General features: G+C 36.0%; 1 protein-coding gene across 1 annotated transcript in view; it reads left to right on the forward strand.

Moving 5' to 3' along the window:
* The window catches only part of LEMD3 (LEM domain containing 3), a 70359-nt gene that overhangs the window by 26311 nt on the left and 17463 nt on the right, over positions 1 to 26585 (forward strand). The window contains exons 2-4 of the mRNA XM_040233385.1: positions 11076 to 11113; positions 14917 to 14983; positions 17496 to 17563. Coding sequence (XP_040089319.1) covers positions 11076 to 11113; positions 14917 to 14983; positions 17496 to 17563 — 173 coding nt within the window. The remainder of the gene's footprint in view (positions 1 to 11075; positions 11114 to 14916; positions 14984 to 17495; positions 17564 to 26585) is intronic.

A 26585-nucleotide genomic window follows, 5' to 3' on the forward strand; every position in this document is an offset into this window, starting at 1 on the left:
TTTTTACCAACAAAAAAGTTTCTTACTTAGACTGTTTTACCATGTCAAAACTGCTTACATTTTGTTTTATTGAATGTTTTTCTCTTTTTTTTGGACCTAATGAGATGACATATTTAAATTGCTCTATTTGCCAGATGACTTCAATTTCATCTGCTTTCTTCCAGAGCTAAAAGGCAAGATGTAACTTTTGAGCACATTGCTCATAAAGTCAGTGTTGAGGGGTTTTGGTTTTTTTTTTTTTCCTGTTAGCTCCAACTTCAGTTTATATGTTAGTTTTGGTCATGCTTTAATCTCTGTGCTTTGTCTTTGCATATAATGCCCCTTTCCCTTGTCTCTGTTTAATGCATAGAATAAGAACTATTTTTTTTCCAGTTTTATTCACTTTCTCATTGCACTGCAGCTTTTCTCTCTCCAGTTTTCTTATTTGAATAATGTCTCCTTACTGCTCAAAACTAACCATGCATTGTGACTGAGAATGTTACTAAGTAGAAGGAAGGTGTTAGTCGCTCAGTGTCCGACTCTGCAACACCATGGACTGTAGACCAGCAGGCTCCTCTGTCCATAGGATTCTCCAGGCAAGAATACTGGCATGGATTGCCATTTCCTTTTCCGGGGGATCTTCCCAACCCAGGGATCAAACTTGGGTCTCCCACATTGCAGGCAGATTCTGTACTGAGTCACGAGGGAAACCCTAAGTAGAAAGAAAATCTCATGAATTTAATTGTATGGGAAATGCATGTTGTTTTATTGCATTGTGCTAGAGATTGGTTGTACAGTGTATCACAGATTCCTTTCAGGTTTCTAAATTCTCTTTTAGCAATATTCTTTTAGAACAGCCTCTTCATAATACAGTTTCTTTTGTATTCTTGGCAACGTAAACCTTGAGGAAGTGTTATAACCAGTCTCTAGTGTATAACAGTTAATGTTTAAAATCTCTTAATACAGTGAGCTGTCACCATGTTTAATAAATTACAGTATTGCATTAACATAAATTCCTTTGGGTGCCAAGATATCTGTTGCACAGATGCTTGCTGTTATTTATAGGTTTGTTTCTAACCTTTGTAGGTTGACTTTTATTTTTCTGTTCATTTGTCACCATGCAGTAGCATAATTCTTTAACTGGCATATATGCAAAATAGTTTTCAGGAAGAGACTTTGAAAGTACTGAAAAAGCAGATCACTCAAAACTTTTGGACCTTAAGCAGTATAGTACGATAAAGTTCCATAATTTAAATAGATATATTGTCTTTATTTGGATGTGTTCTTATATGTCCTTTCTTCCCAACATTGGGTAGACTGCAGAAGTGTCTTTATCTGACAAAACTAGATGGTGGCAGTAACTTGATCGTTTCTCTTTGGTTTTGAACCTCTGAGACCAGGTGTTGGGGGTGGGAAAAAATTCATATGTTTGTATTTTATTTTAGAGTAAGCTTTGGTATTTTCTGTAAGTCTGAGTCTTTTTTATATTAAACAATTTTTGAGTGGGAACTTCAATTTTATTTGCTAGTCAGATTCAGTAATCAGTAACTCAGATATTCTTCTTTAAGTTATGGATACTCTATTAAAATATCAGAATTAATTTTTAGAAGGAATGTGTAATATTTTGATGTGCTAGTGATCTAATTTTCTAATTTGTAATTATTTTAGGTAAATGAAGCCAGTTTTGTAAAATCATTGGTAGATGAACTACCTCCAGCTCAGGAGATTAAATGTATTAGAAAATAGTTTTGAATATTTGTAAACATTTACTTTTTAAAAGTTACTAGACACAAACTCCTACATTTTGCTACTTCCCTATATGCCAAGTTTCTCACACTATTTTAGTATAATAGGATAAAATCTTATCTGTAAATGTAAATTATGTGAATTTTTAAAAATAAGACTATATTAGCCAGGTCTTTCTAAAACAAAACAAAAAAACTTACATTCCAGTAACTCTTCTAGCTTTTTGCATAAGAGGAACTTTTCAGTTTTCAATTTGTTAAGAATTTAGACTAACTTGGAAGAAAAAAGAATTTTTTTGTACAATAAGCTGCAGCTATTATAATTGGGGTTTTAACCTAATGTATCTAGGGATTGAAGTGGTCTTTTACCAGTTCTCTGGTAGGATTTTAGCACCCTTAATGAATGGGGCTTCCCTCGTGGCTCAGTAGTAAAGAATCTGCCTGCCAGTGCAGAAAATGGGAGTTGGATCTTCAGGTCAGGAAGATCTCCTGGAGAAGGAAATGCCTACCCACTCCAGTATTCTTGCCTGGAGAATCCCATGGACAGAGGATCCTGGTGGGCTACAGTCCACAGGACTTTGACAGAGCTGGACATGACCTAGCGACTAAACAACCACCACCATTAACAAATACTTACTGTTTTGCTTTTTATACTTTTCCTCCCCTAGTATTTTATTATGAAACATTTCAAACAAGAAATTGAAAGATTGTGCTGTGAGCACTGTAGATTGTACAGTTTACATTTTCTGTAATTGCTTTACTATGTATCTTATTCATCATTCTATCCATCCACCATTCTTTTTAAAAAATATGTCTAAGTAAATTGAAGATATTAGAATATTCCACCCTTACATACTTCATGAATGTTAGTAATTAAGCGTGAGGTTCTTTTTCTTTTTAGGTAAAATTTGCATGTAGTCAAATGCATAAATCTTTAATGTACCATCAGATGAGTTTCAAGGAACACATCTAGCCATGTAACGTAAACCCCTGCAGATACAGAACATTACCTTCACCTCTTTTTCCTCCTGCCCAGTCAATACACTGTCACTGTTCTGTTGTTTTTACCATAGATTTATTTTGCTTATTCTAAAACTTCGTATAAGTGGATTCATAGAATACTCTTTTGTGAGGCTTTTTCACTCAGTATGGTCTTTTTGAGGTACATTAATGTTGCATTTTCTAGTAGTTCATCCCATTTTTATTACTTTTGGTTTATTTTGAAACCTCGGGTGTACTTTACACAGAAATTATTTGTCCCTTCCTGAATTCTTAAAGCACTCTATACTAAATTCTAAGGTATTTGTTGTATCATAGATACTCATTTATCTTCACTACTACGTAAGCAACATGTTTTCATAGCATGGTGTATAAAATAGGCCCCACTAATACTTGTTGAACGGTCTATAGTTAAAAGTCTTTCTTACAGCTTTTGTTACAGAGATCCCAAACTTGAGTTACAATTATAATGTAAAATCAGTGCTTAGATGACTGGAGAAGGAAATGGCCACCCACTCCATTATTCTTGTCTGGAGAATCGCATGGACAGAGGAGCCTGGTGGGCTCCAGTCCATGGGGTCACAAAGAGTCAAGAGACGACTGCAGGACTAACACTAGTGTTTGGATGAAGATTAAATAAAATTTTAATAAAAATTTTAATTATAGTCTGTTGTCAATTTTTTCCAAGGGAGTCTTCATTTTTAAGGTGAGCAAATGTGAGACTTTCAAATAACCATAAATTTGGAAGAAACCATAATGATTCTTAGCATATAGGGGTGAAGAGTGGAAATCAATCAAATAATAAGACTATTGCCAATTTAATTTTGACTTTGATCTTTTATTTCTCTGAATACATTATTTCAGTTTTCATTATATTCTTGGTACTTTGATAATCACATTTAAAGTCCTTTTTATTTTATAGAGTCACCATGTACATTTTTTATTCTTTAAGAAAACTTATTTGGAAGTAGCACGGGATCGTTGCCTCTCAGAATAGGGCAAGTGAAAAGTTGGGAGTCTTATAGGATATGAAAAGTGGAGAAGCATCTGTGTTTTTGCCCTTCTCATCTCTTTCACTGATTATCCCAGTCTAGATCTGTACCTCTGTAAATCCACATAGATAGGTAGGCTTCATATGGAAAGGTTATTTATGAGTAGAACATGATGATACAAGTTTGCCTTAGGCAAGTTTTATAGTAGACAGTTCTTGTCCATAAAATTCTGCCTATTTTGATTGTAGATTTAATCTCAATATTCACAGTAATTTACTAAGTACATTTGAAGTGAGCTGTTCCTGAGCTTTAAAATGACCATGGAACAATAGGTGAGCTCTCAGAGAACAAATGGGCCGCAGTGCTGTTGCGAAAGAATGGACTGCCTTGTTCACCATGTCCGTTTTTAGATCAGTCTGGCTGGCAGTGAAATGCAGAAGTGCTTGCCACACAGGTGCAGTGTTCTGCAGCTGTTGGAAACATTTGCCCTCCACCCACCCCCCATTCCCCACCCCACCCCCCACTTCTTCACATATAATTATGCTCTGTTTAAACTGCTAATGCTAGAAGATGGGATTTGAGAGTTTGAATGTCTGTTTATAACTAGGTATAACTCAGAGAGATAATTGGTCATTTAAGCAGCTGGATTTAATTGTCTAGATGACTTGAAGTTTCCAAAAACTAAAAACCTAGCCTTAAGGTCAGAGTTTTAGAATTACAAGAGACTGCCTTTACCTTTGAAAGAGCATGTCTGCAGAGTTACTGACCTCCAGACTGAACTTCTTGAAAACAGAGCTTATATATATATTTTCATTTCTTAACCTGTTGCAACAAGCATGATACCTGGCACCTAGTAGGCACTTGATATATGTTTGTGAGAGTCTTAGATTAGCAGATGAAGCCAAAATATTATTTAGATGTGTTATGTTTCTAAATCAGAAAATTATGTTTGTTTTTTTTTTTAAGCAAATGCCTCATGGTAAGTTTTATAGCAGCCTTGAGAACAAAGTGCTGTGGCAGCAGAGAGAAGGGGAATGGTCAGTGCTGCCCATGGTGGTTGTCAAATACTCCATGTTTTGATATATCGTGGAAAATCTTTTTCCTAGACTACAGTTTAGAGAACTTGGTTTTGTAGAGTTTTTATCATCTTAAGAGACATCAGTGTATTTTCCCTAAAGCAGTGTCTTTTCCTCCTTATCCCCATTTTAGCCAATTTTTATGCATTATGTAAGGAGATTAAAGTTTAATGATTCCAAATCTGAAAGTTCTAGAGAAGAATGTTTTCCGTAAACTGACTAGAACAAATATTTTCTTTTCTGTAGCTGCCTTTTCTTTTCTGAAAAGAAAGTAGGCTTTGGAGTCAGACTTAGGTTTGAATCCTAGCTCTTTAAACAGCATTTACCTGAAGGAAGCAATTTAACCTAATCATGCATCAGTTTCTCTGTCCATAAAATAGGGGTAATACCTGCTGTAAAATAGTGGTATTAGGAGAAATAAGCTACTTCCTAAAAGCGTGGCATCAGTATTCCTGGAACATATCAAGAATTTAAGAAATATACTTCCTTTTTATTCAAAGGAGAATCTTATGGAGTGAGCAGGATTGTAGTACTTCTCTAGCATTAGGGAAGCTGTTGTAGGAGGCTGCACTATGCCTTCAGGCTTGTGTTCTTTTGACATATATTAGTACACAATATCTGCAAGGCAGGTAGAGATTTTGCAGTCTTGTTGGTGGAGGAAACAAAAAACTGATAGTTAAATTATAATGTAAGATAGGGATACTGAGAGTAAATACATAGAGGTTCTGAGAAGAGTAAGGTCCTGATAAACTGCAGTTATTAGGCATCCTTCATGACTGTAGGAGAGCTGCAAACTGGACCTTAAAGACAGAATGAAGGAGAAGGAAAATCATTAAGAGGATCAGAAGGATAAAAAGTGCAGAGCCTTTCTGGCAGAAATTTTTTTCCACCTTTACTCAGATATAATTGACATACAACATTGTGTAAGTTTAAGGTGTGCAAGTATGTAAATTTGGTAAATTTATATATTGCAAAATTATTACCACCTTAGCATTAGCCACCACTTCCAACCTGTCACAGAATAGTATCATTTCTTTTTTGTGGTGAGAACATTTAATATCTATCGCTCTTAGCAGCCTGCAAGTTTTTAACAGTATTGTTAGCTGTAATCACTGTGCTGAACATTAAATTCCCAGAATTTGCCAATCTTGCAACTAGAAGTTTACCCTTAGATCCGTATTTCCCTCATTACCCCCACTGCCCATCCCCTGGTAACCACCACTCTGCTCTGTTTCTCTGAGTTTGGCTTTTTTAGATTCCACAGATAAGTGATAACATACTGTATTTGTCTTTCTCCGTCTGAATTATTTCACTTAGCACAATGCCCTTAAGGTCCATCTATGCTATTGCAAATGGCAGGATTCCTTCTTTCTCGTGACTGAGTAATGCTCCATTTGTACACACGTACTGCATCCTCTTTATCCATTCGCCCAGTGACAGGCTGTCCCCGTATCTTGCCTATTACAGATGATGCTGTGATGAATGTAGGGGTGCAAATCTCTCTTTGAGATTATGTTTTCATTTCTTTTGGATGTATACCTCATAGTGGGATTTGCTGGATCATATGGTAGTTCTGTTTTTAATTTTTTGAGGAGCTTCCATACTGTTTTCCTCTGAGTGAACTCCAGGAGTTGGTGATGGACAGGGAGGCCTGGCGTGCTGCGACTCATGGGGTCGCAAAGAGTCGGACACGACTGAGTGACTGAACTGAACTATACTGTTTCCCACAGTGACTGTACCAATCAACATTCCCACCAACAGTGTATAAAGCTTCCCTTTTCTCCCCATTCTCACCAAATTTACCTCGTCGTTTTAAGGATAGCCATTTTAACAGGTATGAGGTGATATCTCACTGTGGTTTTGATTTCCAATTCCCTGATGGTTAGTGATTTTGAACACCTTTTCATATACCTCTTGGCCATTTGTATGTTGTCTTTAGAAAAATGTCTGTTCAGTTTTTCCTGGCAGAATATTTTTATATGGCTGGTAATAGTAGTTTCAAATATTTAGAACAGAAAAATGTTGGGGCTGACTGAAACTGTGCTGATGTAGAGGAAGGTACCCTGAATGTATTATTTCAAGAGAGTGACCTGTCACTTATTACTTGTGTCTTTCTTTTAAAGCGTAAGCCAGGTAGCATGCTTCCTATTCTCTGAGATTTCTTGCTCAGATTAATAGATAAAAAATCTTCAAAATCCTATATTATCTTACCTATTAATTCCCTTAAATAACCTTTGACTTCATTTCTTGCTGTTTGCTCTCTCATCCACACAGCTCTGTTTCCAGGAGTAATATGACTGACATGCTGCCACTCCACAGCCTGCGGACTTCTTTCTGTCTGTAAACCTCTTCCTCCAGGTATCCATGTGGCTTGTTCCCTCAGCTCTCTCAGGTTTCTACTCCAGTGCAATCTGAGGAAAGAGGAGAAAAGGGAACTCTTGTACCCTGTTGGTGGGAATGTAAAAATTGGTACAGGCATTAGGGAAAACAGTATAGAAGTTCCCTCACATGTCAAGTGGCATTGTTACTGTTTTATTTCCAAAGCACTTAGAACCATTTGACATGTATTGTAAAAAGTGCATTTGCTCATTGTCTCTTCTAATCCTTCTAAAATATAGACTCCTTGAGGGCAGATACATTTTTTTTTTTATTCATGGCCACACTACCAGTGCCTAGCACAAACTAGACAAGAAATACTTATTAAATAAATAAACTTTTTCTTTCTTTTTGAGTTGTAAAAGAACTTTGGTCACCGTAGACTTTTCTTTCCTTTAGTGCCATTGAATGACCAAAACAGGGCCTTCCTGAGGAAAGCATCAGTTCATTTGGTTAACATTAAACATGTACTTTGCAAATATAGACATGCCTCAGAGATACTGTGGGTTTGGTTCCAGACTTACTGTAATAAAGTGAATATTGCAATAAGGGGAGTCACAGGAAATTTTTGTCTCCCAGTGCCTATAAGAGTTACGCTTACATTATACTGTCTAAAAAAGGTGTAATAGCATTATGTCTAAAAAAAACCCCTACATTTGTAATGTACTTCATTTTTTCCCCTTTTTTATCTGAGAATTCATAATGATTGACAAATTTGATCTCACCCTAAGAGAATGGAAAAGGTTTACACTTGGTTAGAAAGGGTCAGTAAAACTAGTAACATTTTTGAAATTTATGTGAGAGAAAGAGGTTTAGAGAAGGGGCATCAACAGTATGTCTTGTAAGTAGGAAAGTATCACAAGATTTGAATTAGTTCCTTGAAGCAAAATGTGATGGGAAATGATTGAACGGTTTTGAAGAGTCTAGTAGTATAATTAAAGATATATTTTTAGGACTTTTATTTTTGCTAGGACAGTCAGAAGAAGAGAAGTCAAAATTTTAAGGACATTTATAAAGAAAAGTTTGATGTATTTGAGGTTTGAAATAAAATGAACAAGAAAAATGAAGGGAAAATGGCTACAATAGGAGAATTTGAGAAAAAGCAGAAATGAGACGCTGTTTGGGATGTAGGGAATAGAGGAGGACAGTGTTTGAAATACCAACTTGTTATTATCATTGCTTTAGGATAAGCGATAAGAGGGCTTCCCTAGTGGCTGAGTGGTAAAGAATCCACCTGACGATGCGGGTGATGCGGGTTCGGTCCCTGGGTCAGGAAGATCCCCTAGAGAAGGAAATAGCAACTCACTCCAGTATTCTTGCTTGGAAAATCCCATGGACAGAGGAGCCTGGAGGGCCTCACAGTCCATAGAGTCATAAAGAGTCGGACAGGACTAAGTAAGTAAACAACACCAACAATGCAGTAACTAAATTTACTCTCAGTTTCCATCCTTAGAAAAGAGGCTAGAAAGTGAGGTGACAATTTTTGGGGGAGGGGGAGCTGTAAATTGCTTTTGGAATATGGTTTCTTCTCTATAATGGCCTAATTAGCAGGGGAGGGAGGAATGTTTTCACTAGGGATAGCAGTATGTTTTTTATCCATCTATGATCATAGGTAATGTGGGTGAGAGAAAAAGTACTGATGTAGTTTCAGAAATACTGAAATGATTTGGGGGAATAAAACTTAGATGCATAGAAATGCTTTTGCTTTGTTAAAACTGCTATTTTTAAATGGAGTTTCCTTTCGAATCTTAACCTCAAGACTGGTTTACTTTTGTTTGTTAACTTAGTAGGTCTATCTGTTAACTTAGTATGTGACAGTTTTCACGGAAGTCAGGGAACATTTTTATTTTTTTTAGCAGTAGGTGTGTATATTGTTGGCCTTTTAGATATGTTATACTCTCAGCTAGCTAAGTGTGCTAGATAAGAGGCCGAAACCTAGAAAGAAACAAATGGCAGAGCAGTGTTTTTCAACAGAATTATTGTTCTGCTCTTTGGCTTTCTCATTGTCATTCTATACATCTCCCTTCCCAGTTGCTCAGACATACCCTTTTCCAGCTTCCTGCAAAATTTAACACTTCTGCTTCTATGTTAACGCACAGCATTGAATAAAGAAGGGTAGATTTAGCCTAGACGGCTCAAACAGCACTTTTCAAGCACTAACTGTTTGCTGAGTACTATGGTTGACTCTGAGCATACAAACCTGAATACCCATGATCCCTTGTTGTGAGAAAGTCACAGCAGAGCAATCTAGTGGGAGAACATCCACAATCTTTTCATAGAGATACTTGAAGAGCTAGTTTCCATTTAGTAATCTTGACAAAAACAAATGCAGGAACAGTCAAAAAGTGGTCCTCTCATGGCTTTTCTTCATAAATATTAAAACCTATATTTTAGAATTGCATGTTTTAATGTTTTTTTAGAATTTCTTTTTAGTTCAGTTCAGTCGCTCAGTCGTGTCCGATTCTTTGACACCCCATATAAAGAGCAAATAAAATACTTGTTTTTTTAGAATCATTTGACTAATTTAAGTAGATTGACAAAGCATTTTTAGTAGTATGTTGAACTAAATATGGCTTTATTTTAAATTATTCAAATTTTACATTAATAAAAATTGGTGTATTAAAAAGGATCTTTTCAGTCCAAGCATGTTCTGTTTCTTAACATTTTATTTAATCTTTAAGTTTTATTCTCCGTCCTGTTTCCTATTAAGTACTTTTGATTTTTTGTTTTTAAAAAATTTTTCTTGGCGTGAAAACCCTATTGCTTTATAGAAGAATGCTGTCTGAAATTCATTATCATATCCTTTAAGATGATAGCAGAATATGTTTTTCCCCCTTTTTTTAATTGTATTTTTTTACTTAAACTGGTCTTACACATGAACTTTCTTAGAATCAAGTAGTTCCTGGTTCCTATGGGACTTCCTGTTTTCTCAAATAAAAATAGAAAAGCACCTCAGAAAGGAAACCTGGTCAGTGTGAACAACTTTGTAGGCTCAATTAGTCTTAGTTGTTTCCTGACTTACAGAGATCCAGGTGTCTGAAAGCTTTGAATATTTTTGCATATAATTTTAAAGTAGAGGGTAAGGAGGAGATTCTAAATAATAACTAGAAAAGTGCTATATAATATTCAGCCATAAACTTGTTTGAATCTTTTGGGGAAGGATGGATGTAGGGAGGTTGGATGGAAAATGGTAAATCCTTTCTTTATAATATTTATTAGAAAAAAGTTGTTTAATATTGATACCTAATTCTTAGCTATTTTGATGTGTGTGTATGTTTCTTGACACTTTTCCAGATGTTAGCAAGGACTAGGCAGGTTTATCTTTTAATCATTGCAAGTAAGAATTCTAAATGAATTACTCAGTTTTAAAGCATCTTGCATATTTCCTCTAGTAGTAACTGACTTTTATATTTTGAAGAGAAACCAAGTTGAGCCAAAATGAAGTCACTAATAGTAATGATCATAGGTAACATGTATTAAGTGTTTGACACTGTATCAAGCATTTTATATGATTTATCTCATTTAATCCTAACAACTGTATAAAGTAGGTGTCATTACATCCTTCCCTTATAGAAGAGGAAACTACAACTTAAGAGTGGCTAAGTAGATAGTAGTTCAAGGTCACGTTGCTAGCAAGCAATGGAACTAGGACTGGAACCAAGTCTGAGACCAGAGCACCTACTCTTAATTATTATAGAGCAAACTACAAAATCATAGTGAGAATGGTAAATATAGTAAGTCTGAAAAATTAGTTCTCTAACCTTTGTTATCATCAATTTGTTTATATTTTCTTTGCATATTTATATTCAGTTTTAGCAGAGTACGTTTTAGCATTTCTGAGGGCTTGGTTAGGGGGATTCTTATTCTTAAATGATACTAACATTTCTCTCTTTTTCTTTCCTTGATAGTAAAAAACCCCTTTGATGAAACATTTGCAAACATACAAGTAAGTAAAAAATCTTAATACTGATACTTTATGTTATGTTTTTTATGATAAAAGTATTAGGATGAATATCAACTGACAATAGGAATTTTAAAGGTTCTTTTATGCTGAGGCAATAAATTTTCTTATTTTTGAGTATTCCTTTTCTATAATATAATTAAATCTGACACAGATTTTCTCCGAAGAGCAGAACTGTTTATCATTTAAAGATAAAAGCCAATCGCAAAGTAAAATGGCAGTGGCATGTCATCTGGGCATCTGATCTTAGCCTTTAAGGTGTGTGTGTGTTTTCTTCGTTGTTGGATACTCTAGCAGATTTTGCTCTTCTTTTGTTCTCTTTGGATTTTTTGCTCATTGGCAGGCCTTTTCAACTGTCAGGAAGCAAAGGATTTAGTTAGAGTGTTATGCAACCTATTTATGATTCCTTTTCTTTTTAAAAGATTTATAATATTAATTTTAACCTAAGTGTTATGTGGAAATATTTTTCACTTGCCCATCATCATTATAGGCAATACAAAGGTTGTGATATTTAAGTTTATATCATAATACACAATTAGTTATTTTTTTATTGTTTTATTGTTATAGGAACTGACAGTAATATAGATAGACCTATATGGAAAACAGTGTTTTGCTAAAAGATATGTGATAATGTGAAGTCAGATCCATAGATTGTAACTTTTTTAGATTGTTAGTATTGATTATTTTCAGTAGTATTTTATTGTGACAATACTTAATTTTTTTTTTAAGTTGACTTGATCAGTTATGATATTAACACTGCTCTGGCATCGTAGTTTAAATCTGCAGTATATACTCACTGAACATTGAAAATGCAAGGCTTTATTTTCTTCTGTATAATTTTCCACTTGGAGGAACCTGAAGTTCCTAACCTCTGAATAATAGTAATAATTATAATGAATATAATGGCTAGTCACTTATATTAAGTGTTTATTCTGTGCGAGGCACTGTGCTAAGTAATTAAAATCCATTTTTATCATTTAATTAAGGACTTGATATAAATACAGGAAATATCCTTGAGACAGTTGGCTGAGATAGGGGAATATTTAAAGGTGACACTATATGAGAAAATTTGGTGGCATCACCCTATAGTTTGACTTTTCCTCCTACGAATCAGAATGATTCAGAGAATGAGATTTGCTTCAGAGAATGATTTATATGACTAAAAAAAAATGTGGAGCTTACCAAAATACACAATTAGAAGGTAGCTATTAATATTTCAAATTTAAAATTATTTTTGCTAATGAAAGGTTACTTTTGAAAGCTTACTTTAAATATGGATTTGTTTGTAGATCTTTAACTTGTTTTCAGGGTGATCAGTAGACACATTTCAAGCCAAGAATTAGAAGAGAGTTTGAAAAGCAGAATGGAAGAAGTTTATAATGAAACTATAAGCCAATATAAGTTTCTCTAAGAAAGTAACTTTGGAATTTAATATACAGACCTTTCAGGTTTACCTATAGTTTAGCATAATGGTGCTAAAGATTATTGAACCAAAGCCTTTCTACTCTTCGAAGTTGATTTGTTTCCATTAATAAAATATTCCATAAAAACTATTTAGATCATAATTTAGTTGATCATTTGGATGGCACTTGACACCCTTGTAGAAATATAGATGGTCATTTTGAATGAGTTGCCACTGGAAAAATAATTCTTGAAAAAATTACAGTCGAGATTTTGGGGTGTTTAAATTCTTTGTAATGACACTATAATAGCATATATGTTATCCAGTATGAGATCCAGTTACGTATGATTAAGTTTTGTTATTTTTTCTACTTGTCTAGTCCAGCATTAACAGATGTGAATAAAAAGATGACATTTATTCCCAGGCCTCTGATGTTCATTAAAGATATACAGAGGACAGTGTCAAATATTTGGCTTTAGTTTTGATTTTGAAAGAGGTGTGGGGAGGGGCATGATCAAGACATGTAAAACAGAAAGGAAATCAGTCTCTTTCCCAGATAAGGGAGGAAAGAGACAAAATGCTCAGCTATTTTAGTACCAAAGCTTAGTCAGATTTCCCTTGGTTTTATATATCAAGTCTGTAATTTACACAATCAGTGGGACATCTCATCTTATTATATTGAACATATTTATTAAGTGATTTTAATAGTGGTTTAATCTATCACAGATGCATAGCTTTCAGAATTGTGTATTTCAGTCCCTGCAGTTACTTTTTGATGTCTGATTTGTACAGTTTGGATGTTTGATCTTATTTGATAAGGACTGACTTGATTCAGAATCTGATTGAGATAGAGTTGAGGGGGTGAAAAAGCAAATGGGAAAAGCAAGTAGTTTGCTACTTGCTACTTGGAAAGCAAGTAATGCTGAAGGATTGTCACCTATCTCTGTCTCTATCAACTGTCTCACATAAAACCAGGGACTCTGCTAGTAGAATTGTGGCACCTCTGATGAATTTTCTTCTTCCTCCTGTCACTCATTAAAGCTTCATTGACAAAAGTATGCCATGCATTAGTGTGCAAACTTGTCTCTTCTGTCCTTGAACATACAGCATGAAAATAAATGGATGTGATTGCATGTCATTGGGCATATGAACTTTACTTTCCTAGCTTTTTATATCCTGTATGAATTTGTTCCTGGTCACATTTACCCAATAATCCTATTTTGTCAGAAACTTCAGGAGAAAGGAAATCATAAAGACATAACCCCTCATGAATCATGCATTTATTTCAAATAGTTTGATAAGCTATTCTTACCCTCCTCCATTGTTTATATCTATCTTTGTTAATTGTGATTACTCTTAAATTGAGGTCTCATTGCTTTAGCCTTCTTGAGAGGGTGCTTAGGTGTTGCAGGAGTCTACACTCTGGTTTCCTTTCATATGGTCAGAATAATATTCCTGACACACATTTCTGTTTAACTTTTCTTCTCCTAAATATTCAGGATGAAGTCAAACTCTTTGTCTTGGTATCTAGGGCTCTCTAGCTATTGATTCCAAACTACTTTTCCAGGAGTCCTGAATCATCTTGTTGGTGTGGATTCCTCGCTTTTCTGAGAACAGTTCTTAACTCCCAGTTGTGGTTGTTCAGTCACTCAGTTGTGTCCAACTCTTGGCTACCCCATAGACTGCAGCATGCCAGGCATCTCCTGGAGCTTGCTCAAACTCACGTCCGTTGAGTCGGTGATCCATCCAGCCATCTCGTCCTCTTGTCTCCCTCTTCTCCTGCCTCCAGTCTTCCTCAGCATCAGGGTCTTTTCCAGTGAATTGGCTCTTTATGTTAGGTGGCCAAAGTATTGGAGATTCAGCTTCAGCATCAAGTCCTTCCAGTGAATATTCAGGGTTGTAGATACTTATTAAATGTTTCTTTCACTTTAATGGTTCATAAACATATGCACAGCCACTTTGGGAGCCTCGGAGTGGTTTGAGGATTAATCAAAAATGTCAGGTTGGTTGACATTATGTGGTTATCAGGTTAAAACAAAACATGAAGAAAACAGTCAATATGTGTAAGTATGCATTGTATAGAGGGGAATTGGGAGCATTGCTTTGATGGTGGGGGGAGTTTGCTATACAGGAGACCTTTTCTGGCACCAAGGTTAGTACAATATCGCAATCATCCTCAAGAAAGTAGAATATTTAGATAGTTTAGATTCTTAGATTAAGGTTTCTTTAAAATATGGTAGCCATTGGTTAAATATGAATTTGCCTTTTATATTATGTAGCTTCTGTGATTGTTGAATTTATTTACTATTTTTCTTTTTAAAGATTATTATTTGGTGCATTTTCCCTTAAGATCAGATGTTTTATAATGTTTTTCTTTTAAATTTAGGAAAGTGAGAAAAATCTTATGATGAACACTTTATACAAGCTTCATGATCGATTGGCACAGCTTGCAGGTAATTGTCTCAACATTCATAGTATGTAAAAATGTTTTGAAAATTAATTCATATATGTAGCATGTGATATCAATAGAAATGGTTTTTCCTAAGTTCAGTGGTGTTATGTTACGTACATGTGGATATTTTCTGTTTAGAAGTTTTTATTCCCTGTAGGGAATGAGTTTTTATTTGTATAGATATGTTAATCAAGGCCTTGACATATGTGTAGGATGAAATATAGATATATACTGTATTATATGTTATCACTTTTTTATTGCACTGATAGTAACAGAATTCTCAAAGCTTGTATATCAATTGAATTGAGTAAGCAACAAATTAACTAAAATCATAGATCTAATATAAAAGAACAGATTTTCTTTTGGTGAAGGTATAGGTGTCGTTTCTTTGGATAAAGTAAATAGATTACAGAATTTCTTTCTCCTGACATGTTGCATTTTCCTCATATTCTGCTCTAAGTAAGTCTGAAAATTCTCAGGTATGCAGCATATCTGCAATTAGAACAAGAGAAGTGAATTGGCATCAAGTTTAGCATCTGTAAGCTATAGTAGCCACCTTGTCATTTATTATCTTTTAAGTTTCACTTATTTTACACATAATCTGAAAGAAGAGACTTTAGATTCTCTTCCTATAAACAGTTACAAGGAAAGAAAAATGTAATTTTACAAACTTTTGTATGTAGTAAGTCCTTTTGTAGAAACCAGATCATTTGTACAAGCTTAGTAGGTAAATGTGGAGAAGGCAATGGCACCCCACTCCAGTACTCTTGCCTGGAAAATCCTATGGACGGAGGAGCCTGGTAGGCTGCAGTCCATGGGGTCGCTAAGAGCCAGACAGGACTGAGCGACTTCACTTTCACTTTTCACTTTCATGCATTGGAGAAGGAAATGGCAACCCACTCCAGTGTTCTTGCCTGGAGAATCCCAGGGACGGGGGAGCCTGGTGAGCTGCCGTCTATGGGGTCGCACAGTTGGACACGACTGAAGTGACTTAGCAATAGCAGCAGTAGGTAAATGTGGAACTTCTCTAGTCCAGTAGATGGATTTAGAATCCAGATAGTTCCCCATCCTCTCACCAAGGTTTTTTTTGGGTGGAGGAAGTTAGTTCTTTAATTCTGGTCAGTGTTTTTGGCTAATAATTCTGTGTATATCACTAAAAGCTTTTTTTGCATCGACTGATGGACTGTTAACATACATATGCTACAAACTAATGACATTAATTTGGTAGCTGTAGCACCCAGAAAGAGAGTATATAATCTACATGGAATTCCTGATATTGCTCCTATAATACAAGCTTCTACAGTTGTCTCTATAGCAGTTTTTTATGAAGTGTGTTAGATCACCATAATCTGGAGTGCTTTTAAAGATACAGATTCCTTCCTGTAGAGCAGGGGTCTGCAAACTTTTTATCTGTGAAGGGGCCAGATAGTAAATTTTTAGGCTTTGTGGGCTAGACTGTCTCTGTCACAGCTACTCAGTTCTGCTGTTAGAGCATGAAAGCAGGCATAGATAATACATAAATAAATGAGTGTGGCTGTGTTCCAATAAAACTTCACTTATAAAAGCTGGTGGTAGGCCACAGTAGGTCTTTGGGTTTGCCAGCCCTTGCTATAGATCTGTAGAATCGGATCTCTGAAGATAGATTATAAAGTTTGAAGACTTTTTTGGGTTCATCTAAGAGGTATTCTCATTTTACAACTATGACCATTAAAATCTGGAACAAAATTATAAAGTTGGAATATGGTTGCTTTTATGATAAAAATTTGCCAAAAATTTTACTTTATTATACTTTTATGTTAAAAAAGTTTTTTTTAAGTACTTGAAAGAAATAGGAGAAACAAAATTGAAGTTCACTGTAAGGATAATTGATATCTCACAACCATAGAGAGCCTGGTGGGGTGAATAAAGGTTTGGATTCTCTTATAAATAGCTATGAGAAAAGGAAAATGTAGTTTTCCAAATTTTTTAGTACACCTGATTATAGCTAGAAGCTTCTATCTAATTTCCCTGTTGATCTGTGTTATAATATTTTAAGTTTTGCACACGCCTTGCTAAAAGTAGGCTTAGTAATACTCCAAAATGGACATTTTAATTCAGATTTACTTGAGTCTTGAATTATTAGCTTTAGTAGTAGATGTACAAGTTAGCACAATGAATTTTCCCCCTTGAAAAATATATCTATAGAGGGCTTTCTTTGCACCAAGACCTATGAATAGGCATCAGTGAGCAGTACTTGGTTCTTACCCCTGGCTAACAATTTCATTAGGAATATAAAAGGAAGGTATGTTTCTATGTAGATTGAAATGCATATAAAGGTTGTGGTTTATGTAAAAATACTTGTTTACATTGCCTATTGGAAGTTTTTTCTAGACAATATAAGAGTGTCTTCTTTCTTTACCGATTATAATAATACAATCTATAATTGTGTATTTTATAAAACTTTTGATTAATTATATTTGTTTTCTTTTGTTTAACATAGTACTGATTCAAAATTAATATGCTAATCTTTTCAGGAGATCATGAATGTGGCAGTTCTAGTCAGAGAACACTTTCTGTCCAAGAGGCAGCTGCATATTTGAAAGTAAGCAGTGAAATTAGAATTTTAATAGCTCTATTCTTAAAGTTAATATAAACTATTACAATTTATATTTACCATCTGATGCATTTGATTACTTTTACTGTTAAAAGTTTGGGCCTGCTGTTTGGTGTAATGTGACCAGATAGAGAAAGCAGAATTACTCAGCTGTTTTAAAGTACTCTGTTATGAGAGAATGCACAGTAGTTTGGAAAGGGTACAAACACCATTGGTGAGAAAGAAATTGAAATAGGTAAGTAGTACATAAGAAAGCAGGTAAACATCTAACCATTGTCATTTATTTCAGTCCTTCTTCCCTGCGATAATTCCATTTCATGGTTCTAAGAGAACTTGCAGATACATTTTTCTATATGACTGTGAATAATGTTTAGGAAATCTTAAATGAAAGAAAAAGTACTAGAAGGTTAAGATGGAGAAGTGTCACTCTGATTGCTAAAGAGGGGAGAGTGGATTTTGAAAATCATACTAGGGAGCTTGATGTTAGTCCAGTTCTGTAAAGATGTGAATACTTGCAGATGGAAATACTAATCCCTAAAAGTTGGCATCCATTCATTGAGAACAGGTCATGTCATACAGACTTCACTGTAATTGTGGTAAAAAAACACATAATATGAAGTCTACCATAAAGTGCACAGTATTGTTGACTATGTGCATGTCGTTCTGCAGCAGATCTCTCAGACTTTCTCATCTTGCATTATTGAATCTGTGTACCCATTGCACAGCAACTCCCCTCTTCCTTCTCCTAGTCCCTAGCCACCACCGTACCACTTTCTGCTTCTATGAGCTTGACCGTGGTAGATACCTCATGTAAGTGGAATCATGCAGTATTTGTCTGTCTGTAACTGGCTAATGTCGTTTAACACAATGCCCTCAAGGTCCATTCATGTTGTAATAGATGGCAGAATTTCCTTTTTTTTTTTTTAAGTTGAATAACATTCTACCGTATATATATACCCCACATTTTATGTATCCATTGATGTGTTTGTGGGCATTTAGCTGTTTCCACTTCTTGCCTATTGTGAATAATACTGCAGTGAACATTGGAGTACAAATATCTCTTAGATCGTGTTTTCAGTTCTTCTGATAAATACCCAAAAGTGAGATTGCTGGAACATGTAATAGTTTTATTTTTAATTTTTTTATTAACTTCCATACTGATTTTCTTAGTGGCTGCACCATTTTACATTCCCACCAACTGTTTACAGTGTGTGTGTGTGCTCACTCTGTTGTGTCTGACTCTTTACAACCCCATGGACTGTAGCCTGCCAGGCTCCTCTGTCCCTGGGATTCTCTCAGCAAGAATACTGGAGTGGGGTGCCATGTCCTCCTCCAGGGGATCTTCCCAACCCAGGGATTGAACCTGCATCTCTTACATCTTCTGCATTGACAGGTGGATATTCTTTGCCACTAGCGCCACCTTGGAAGCCCACAGTTTACAAGGATTCCCTTTTCTCCATATCCTTGAATACTTCTGTTTTCTTTTGGTTTTGGTTTGTTTTTTTTTAATAATGGCCATCCTAACAGGTGTAAAGTGATATCTCACAGTGGTTTTGATTTGCATTTCTCTGATTAGTGATGTCAAGCATCTTTTCATATACCTGTTGAAGTTCCTTATTTATTTTTGGATATTAACCCTTATCAGATGGTTTGTAAATGTTTTCTCCCATTCCACAAATCGCGTTTATACCCTGTTGATTGTTTCCTTTGCTGTGCAGAAGCATTTTAGTTTGATGTAGTCCCACTTGTCTCTTTTTGCTTTGGTTACCTGTGCTTTTGGTGGTATATCCAGAAAATCATTGTCAAATCATAATTTAAAAATCATTACTAAGACCAATGTCATGAAGTATTTCCCTAAATTTTCTTCTAAAAGTTTTATAGTTTCATGTCTTATGTTTAAGTCTTCACTCCATTTTGGGTTGATTTTTGTGTAGTGTATGGTAAGGTTTCAGTTTTAATTCATTTACATGTTGAAATCAGTTTTCTCAGTACTGTTTTTTGAAGAAACTATCCTTTTCCTATTGTGTTTTCTTAGCACACTTGTTGAAATCAGTTGACCATCAATGTGAGTGTGTCTCCATTTTATTCCATTGCTCTATATGTCTTGATACCAGCACCATACTGTTTGATTACTGTAACTTTATGATATGCTTTGAAATCAGAAATATGGGGCCTCCACTTTTGTTGTTCTTGCTTAATATTATTTTGGCTATTTGGGATTCTTTGTAGGTCCATATGAATTATAGTATTGATCTTTCTATTTCTGAAAAAAAGAAAACAACAACTGCTACTGAAATTTTGATGGGAATTGCATTGAATCTGTAGATTGCTTTTGGTAGTATGGACATTTTAATTAAGCCTTACAGTTCACGAACCCAGGATGCCTTTTCATTTATTTGTGTCTTGAAATTTCTTTTAGCAGTGCTTTGTAGCTTTTAGTGTGTAAGTCTGTTACCTTTTAGATAATGTTTATTCCTAAGTATTTTATTCTTTTTGATGCTTTTTGTAGATGAGATTTTTAAATTTTCTGGTTGTTCATTTTTATGTATAGAAATGCAGCTTCTTTTTGTTTGTTTGAAATCTCTTTGATTTCTCTTTAAAAAAATTTTTTTGGGGGGGTGCTTTGCTGGGTCTTCGTTGCTCTGCGTGCTTTTCTCTAGCTGCAGTGAGCAGGGCCTGCACTCTAGTTTTGGTGTACACGGCTTCTCATTGCAGTGGCTTCTCGTTGCAGAGTGGGCTTCAGTAGTTGCAGCCCGAGGGCACAGTAGTTGTGGTACACTGGCTTGGTTCCTCTGCAGATACAGGATCTTCCTGGTTCAGAGACTGAACCTGTGCGTGTCTCCTGCATTGGCAGATGCATTCTTTACTACTGAGCCAGCAGTAAGGCCCCTTCCTCTTTCATTTCTGATTTTGTTTGAGTCTTCTTTCTCTTAAGTAAGGGTTTGTCAATTTCACTTATCTTTTAAAAAACCACATCTTTGTTTTGTTGGGTTTTTTTTCCCTTCTGTTTTCTATTTTGTTTTTGCTCTAATTCCTATTGTTTCCTTCTGCTAACTTTGGGCTTAATTTATTCTTTTTCTAGTTCTCTGAGGTGTAGAGATGGCTTATTTGAGATCTTTCTTTTTTAATGTAGGCATTTACCATTGTGAAATTCTCTGTTAGAACTGCTTTTGCCGTATCCCATAAGAAGCTATTGGGTTTCTTACATCTGAATGTCCATTTCTTTCCACAGATTGAAAAGTTTGGGTTATTATTTCTTCAAATAAACTTTCTGCTCCTTTCACTCTTCTCCTTCTGGGACTTCCATAATGTGTGTATTGGTCCAGTTGATGATGTTCCAGAAGTCCCTTAAGCTTTCTTCACTCTTCTTCATTCTCTTTTCTTCCTCCGACTGGATAACTTTAAAAGACTTATCTTTTAGTTCCTTGATTCTTTGTTCTGATGGATTTAAGACTGCTGTTGAACCTACGCTGTGAATTTTTCAATTCAATTATTGTATTCTTCAGCTCCAGAGTTCCTGTTGGTTCTTTTTAGTATTTTCTCTCTCTTGATATTCTCATTTTACTTATATGTTGTTTTCCTGAGCTCAGTGAGCATCTTTATGCCAGTTTACTATGAAATTTTTATTGGATAATTCATATACCTCAGTTTTTTTAGGGTCGGTTTCTGGAGATTTATTTTGTTGTTTTACTTGGGCCGTGTTTCCTCGTTTCTTTTTGTGTGTCTTGCTACTTTGTTTTGGGATATTCCATTTGAAAACACAGCCACATCTCCCAGTCTTTAAGAACTGCCTTCATGCAGGGGAAGACCTTTACCGGTGAGCTCAGATATGCTGGGGTCTCCTCAAATCTTTATTGTGGACTTGTGGGTGTATATTCCCAACTAGAGAGATTTTCCAGGTTTCTTTTTTTTTTTTTAATAGTTCCACTATATATTACAATTATTTTTTAAGTACATAAATTTTCAGTTGGAGTTTCAGTATCAGACTCTCAAAAGTTAATAGAATGAGTAGACAGAAAAGTAGAAGGGTATAGTAGATCTGGAAAGCACTATGAACCAATTCAACATAATTAAGATTTATATAATTTTCACACAACAATGGGATACAAATTCTATTCAGGTTCCCAGAGATTATAAATCAGGAGACACTGGAACATATCCAGGAATGTAAAACAAAGTATAAAAAATTCATGGTCTGAAGGTATATATAATACAGAATCTGTTCTCTTATCACCGTGGAATTAAGTTAGAAATCTATCAAAAGATATTTGAAAATAACCCACATAGCAGCAGCAGCAGCACGTATTTTCAAGTACAATGTGACATATACCAAGAGAAATCTTTGACTTAGCCATTGAAAGCCTTGATAAAGTTAGAAGACTTAAAAAGTGCAGAGGGCGATTGCAGAGAACATTTAAATGAGAAGTTAATATCAGAATAAGAAATAAGAAATTAATACCAAAGATACTTTAAAAATCCCATGTATTTGGTAATGTCCACTTTTAAACGATGGATGTATCTAAGGAGCCATAACAAGAAAAGAGTTGTGTCTGACTCTTTGCAGCCCCCATGGACTATAGCTCGCCAGGCTTCTCTGTCCACGGGATTCTCCAGTCAGGAATACTAGAGTGGGTAGCCATTTCCTTCTCAGGGGATCTTCCCGACCCAGGGATCAAACACAGGCCTCCTACCTTGCAGACGGATTCTTTACCATCTGAACCACAGGGAAGCCCCACATCAAGGATATTAGAAAATATGCATGACAGAATAAAAGTGAAAAGAGATTTTATCAGAATTTGTTGCATGCAGCTGAAGCTGCTCAGTGCAGCTAAATACAGCGTGGGATCTTGAATGAAGTATGAAAACAAATAATGGGCACTAATATAAAATTTTGTGAATTTGAACAAAATCTTTTTTATAGGAGCTTGTAGTCTCTTGCTCCCTCCAGTGCCTGTCTGCTGTACTGCGGGTCCTCTGGAGCAACAGCAAGCTGTCCAGCTCCTTTTTATTTTCAGCAACCCCCAGGCATCTAGCCTATGGCAGCTCTCGGTATTTTGAAACAGGTAATACAGAAACCAGTCCTTTGGATAGCTCCCTGAGAAACTGAAACATTGGACACACGTTCCAGCTCTTTCCCTCCTCAGGGAGAAATGAGGAGTTAGTGGTTTTCTAACACTTATTTTGCACTGAGCTGCAGGCAGAGTCAGTGGCAAGAGAGTGTGTGCTAGTTCATGGCCTTTGTTCTTGGAGGTCCCCAGCCTGGTGCCCTTTGACCTATTAGTGCTTAGATTCAAGCATGACAGAACCCTGTCCTTCTACTACTGCTAAGTCACTTCAGTCGTGTCCGACTCTGTGTGACCCCATAGGCGGCTGCCTACCAGGCTTCCCCGTCCCTGGGATTCTCCAGGCAAGAACACTGGAGTGGGTTGCTGTTTCCTTCTCCAGTGCATGAAAGTGAAAAGTGAAAGTGAAGGTGAAGTCGCTCTGTGTCCCTCAGCGACCCCATGGACCATAGCCTACCAGGCTCCTCCGTCCATGGGATTTTCCAGGCAAGAGTACTGAAGTGGGGTGCTATTGTTTTCTCCGCCCATCCCTCTGGTGGCCCCCCAAAAGTCTGAACATTTAGACAGTTACTCCAATCTACTTCCCTGCTCAAGGAGAAGCCAGGAATTGGGAATTTTCTCCCCATCACATTATGCTGTACCAGGGGCAGGGGCTCCAGTGAGTCTGTGTTACAAATTTTCCTACTTTCATGCAGCTGGTTTTGTACTTGTTTGGGATGCAAGAACCTCTTAACTGGTTTCTGGGTTTCTTATCATACAAAGGGAATTAATCTGTGTGTTGTTGAATTTGTGTCTCTAGCAGGGAAGGAGGATCAGGGCCTTCCTATTCAGCTGTTTCGCTGATTTCACCCCCTCTTTTTTGTTTTTAGATTTAGAATATTGTATTGTTCTAAAGCTTTCAGCAAAGTTTTGGTGACAATCTCCCATGATATGCTTGTCAAAAAAGAGAAGTATGGACTCAGTTTTTAACTTAATTCATAACTTCCATGTAGATACACAAAAGATGTTAAGACAGTATAACACGATGAGGAGTAGACATTGATTCACATTGCAGCACTGGCATGCAGAAGCTTTGTGTCTTGGTAAAGTCCCTTTACTTCTCTGTACCTGTGTCTCAGTGTACAAGTGGGACTGTTGTTATTCATGACTATCAGCGTTGTTAGGAGAACTTAAGTGAAAGTATAAAGTACCTAGTTCAGTTCCTGATGGTTATACTAACTTCCAGTAAAATTTATTTCTTTTTTTGTGTGTTTCCTAACTAAACCAGTGTCATTCTGGGGAGAGTTTTCTTTAACATGCTGCAGATTTTGTCTGTCAGCCTCATTCTCTCCTTCATTTTCAATTGTGGCCTAGATGACAACATTAATGGCAGGTAAACTTGTAGAGAGTGTAGTAGCTAATAGTTTGGATAACTGAAGGATCAGGATCCAAAAAGGTCTAAATAAGGAGGGCTTATAATTACAAGGCTCTGTCTTAAAGAGTAGAAGAATTGCTAGATGAATTATTCAGGTGAAGGCAAAGATAGGATTGGATTGAGTAGGCTAAAGGGAACATAGAGTCAAATAGTCCAGGAAAAGGGCAGAACATATGGGAATCCAAAGTCAGCAAGTGAAAGTGTTTTTACTTTTAGCAGTAGGAAGAACTGATCCCAACCAATGAGTCCCTCTTGGTTTCCCCTTTTTTCTCCCCAGTTGACTCTCTCTTGTCTTGGCTTGTGGCTTGGGCTTCCCTTGTGGCTCAGCTGGTAAAGAATCTGCCTGTAGTGCTGGAGACCTGGGTTCAGTCCCTGGGTTGGGAAGATCCCCTGGAGAAGGGAAAGGCTACCCACTCCAGTATTCTGGCCTGGAGAATTCCATGGACTCTATAGTCCATGGGGTTGCAAAGAGTCGGACATGGCTGAGCAACTTTTACTTCATTTGACTCTCTCAGAGTGGCACAGATATCAGATATGTGCTATCGTCGGTCATAAATTCCTGGGATAGGATTAAGTTACTTTTCACAAGAACCCTGAGATTCTTTAACTCTACTGAATTGTGTTCGAAGGAAGGACTAAATGGATGGGATAGGGCTTGGGAACAGGATAAGGCTTCATCGGTAGTTAGGTTGGAGCTGGAGGAGTCAGCGGTTGGTGAGGTGATTAACTGCATCTTTTTCCCCTCCCCAGCCATTTGACTGGATAAGGTAAAAAAGAAGGGACACAGAACCAGAGTTGGGACAATTGAAATCTAAGCCAAGCAGCAGTGGGTACAAAAGATTAGTTCTATTAAAATCTGGCAGCAAAGAAGTTACTAGAAGTACCCCTTCATGAGCTGAGTAGAGAACTGTCTGTATTGAGGGTTTTTTTTTTTTAATTTAGAAAATGATGATAGTGAATTCCAGTCTTCAAAGATCTTCATATCTTTTCTCTGGAACTGTTTTATGTTTCAGATTAGGTTTTGCCTTTTTAAAAAAGAAATTTAGTAGAACATATAATGTGTATTTTTACAAAAGATTTTGGATTAATTTCTTAATTAGTTAAATGATGTTACTTTCTGTAGATAATATCCTTTTTGTTATACATTTAGGGGTGTGTGTGTGTGTATTCTTCTTGGAGTTTCATTTTCAGGTTTTCAGTTGCTGTGAAATCTGATACGACTTGTGCCAAAGATGCAGTTTGGACTGCTACTAAAAGAAAAACCTTAAAACAGGAATTTTTCCCAAAAAATAGTTTTATGGTCTAGATAAAAGTTTAGGTGCTGTTTTTAATAGGCTGCTGCTTCTTTTTTTTTCAATATAACATTACCCCATGTTTATGATTTAACTCATATAGAAAATAAAAGGAAAACTGCATTTCAGATTCACCACCTAAAGTTAGCCACTCATTTTGGTCCATGTTTCTCTAGTCTTGCATTTCCCCCCTGAAATTAGTTATCAGTATAAATGTTATAAATACTGATGTTTTTTCCTTAAAGTTGTTAGCATTTTCCCATGTCATTGTTCAGGCTTTTAAAAACTGTTCCTTTTTATTATTGAATAATATTTCTTTACATGTTTTTATTCTCCTGGGTTGTGGGATTTCAGTATTATGAAAGCATGCTAATTTTGCATTATAGTATTTGATTTTGTGATATTTCCTTAGGAAATAGTCCTAGAAAGGAAATCACTTGTTCAAAGAACTTTTGTTAATACTTTTGAAATATGTTGCCAAATTACTTTCTAATTTGTAATGATAATTTTAGCACAACCTATTTTATTTTACCCAAGTTCTAACATAAATATGGAAGAATCCCACTACAATTCTGGTATCAAACAATGACAACTATATGTATATTGTAGGCTTTCTGCTTATGGAGAAAGAGCTATTGTACCTTTTATGTGCTTGTACCATGGTTTCACCTGCAACACAATTAAGTTTTTGCATTCAGGAATAAATGAGCCAGAGAATGTGTAGAACTCCTATGTTGTAAGCTAATTTTCCCTCAGCTTCTGGTGCATTTTAAGTAAATATTTGATGGAGTAAAAGGAATGAATTTTTTAGTTGCTAAGTCGTCTCCAACTCTTTTGTGATCCCATGGATTGTAGCCCACTAGGGTTCTCTGTCCATGGGATTTCCCAGTTAAGAATGCTGGAGTGGGTTGTCATTTCCTTCTCCAGGGGATCTTCCCGACCCAGGGATTGAACCTAGGTCTCCTGCACTGGCAGGTAGATTCTTTACCACCGAGCCACCAGGGAAGCCCGAAATGAGTGAATAAGCCTCAGTAAAAACTTTTTTCACTTTGAGTCTTTACATTCCTTTTTCTTTAATTTTTCCCACTTTCTTCTTCAAAGAAAATTTAAATAAATGTGACAATTAATTTAAATAACTTTAACATTTTTTTCTTACTCCTACAGTGTTTTTCTTGGGCTTTTTATTCCTCATTTTTGAGGTTGAAATCTAGTTTGGATTTGTGAAAAGAGGTCCCTCTGGT

Source organism: Oryx dammah, unplaced genomic scaffold (assembly GCF_014754425.2).
Source record: "Oryx dammah isolate SB20612 unplaced genomic scaffold, SCBI_Odam_1.1 HiC_scaffold_29, whole genome shotgun sequence".
Taxonomy (NCBI): Eukaryota; Metazoa; Chordata; class Mammalia; order Artiodactyla; family Bovidae; genus Oryx; species Oryx dammah.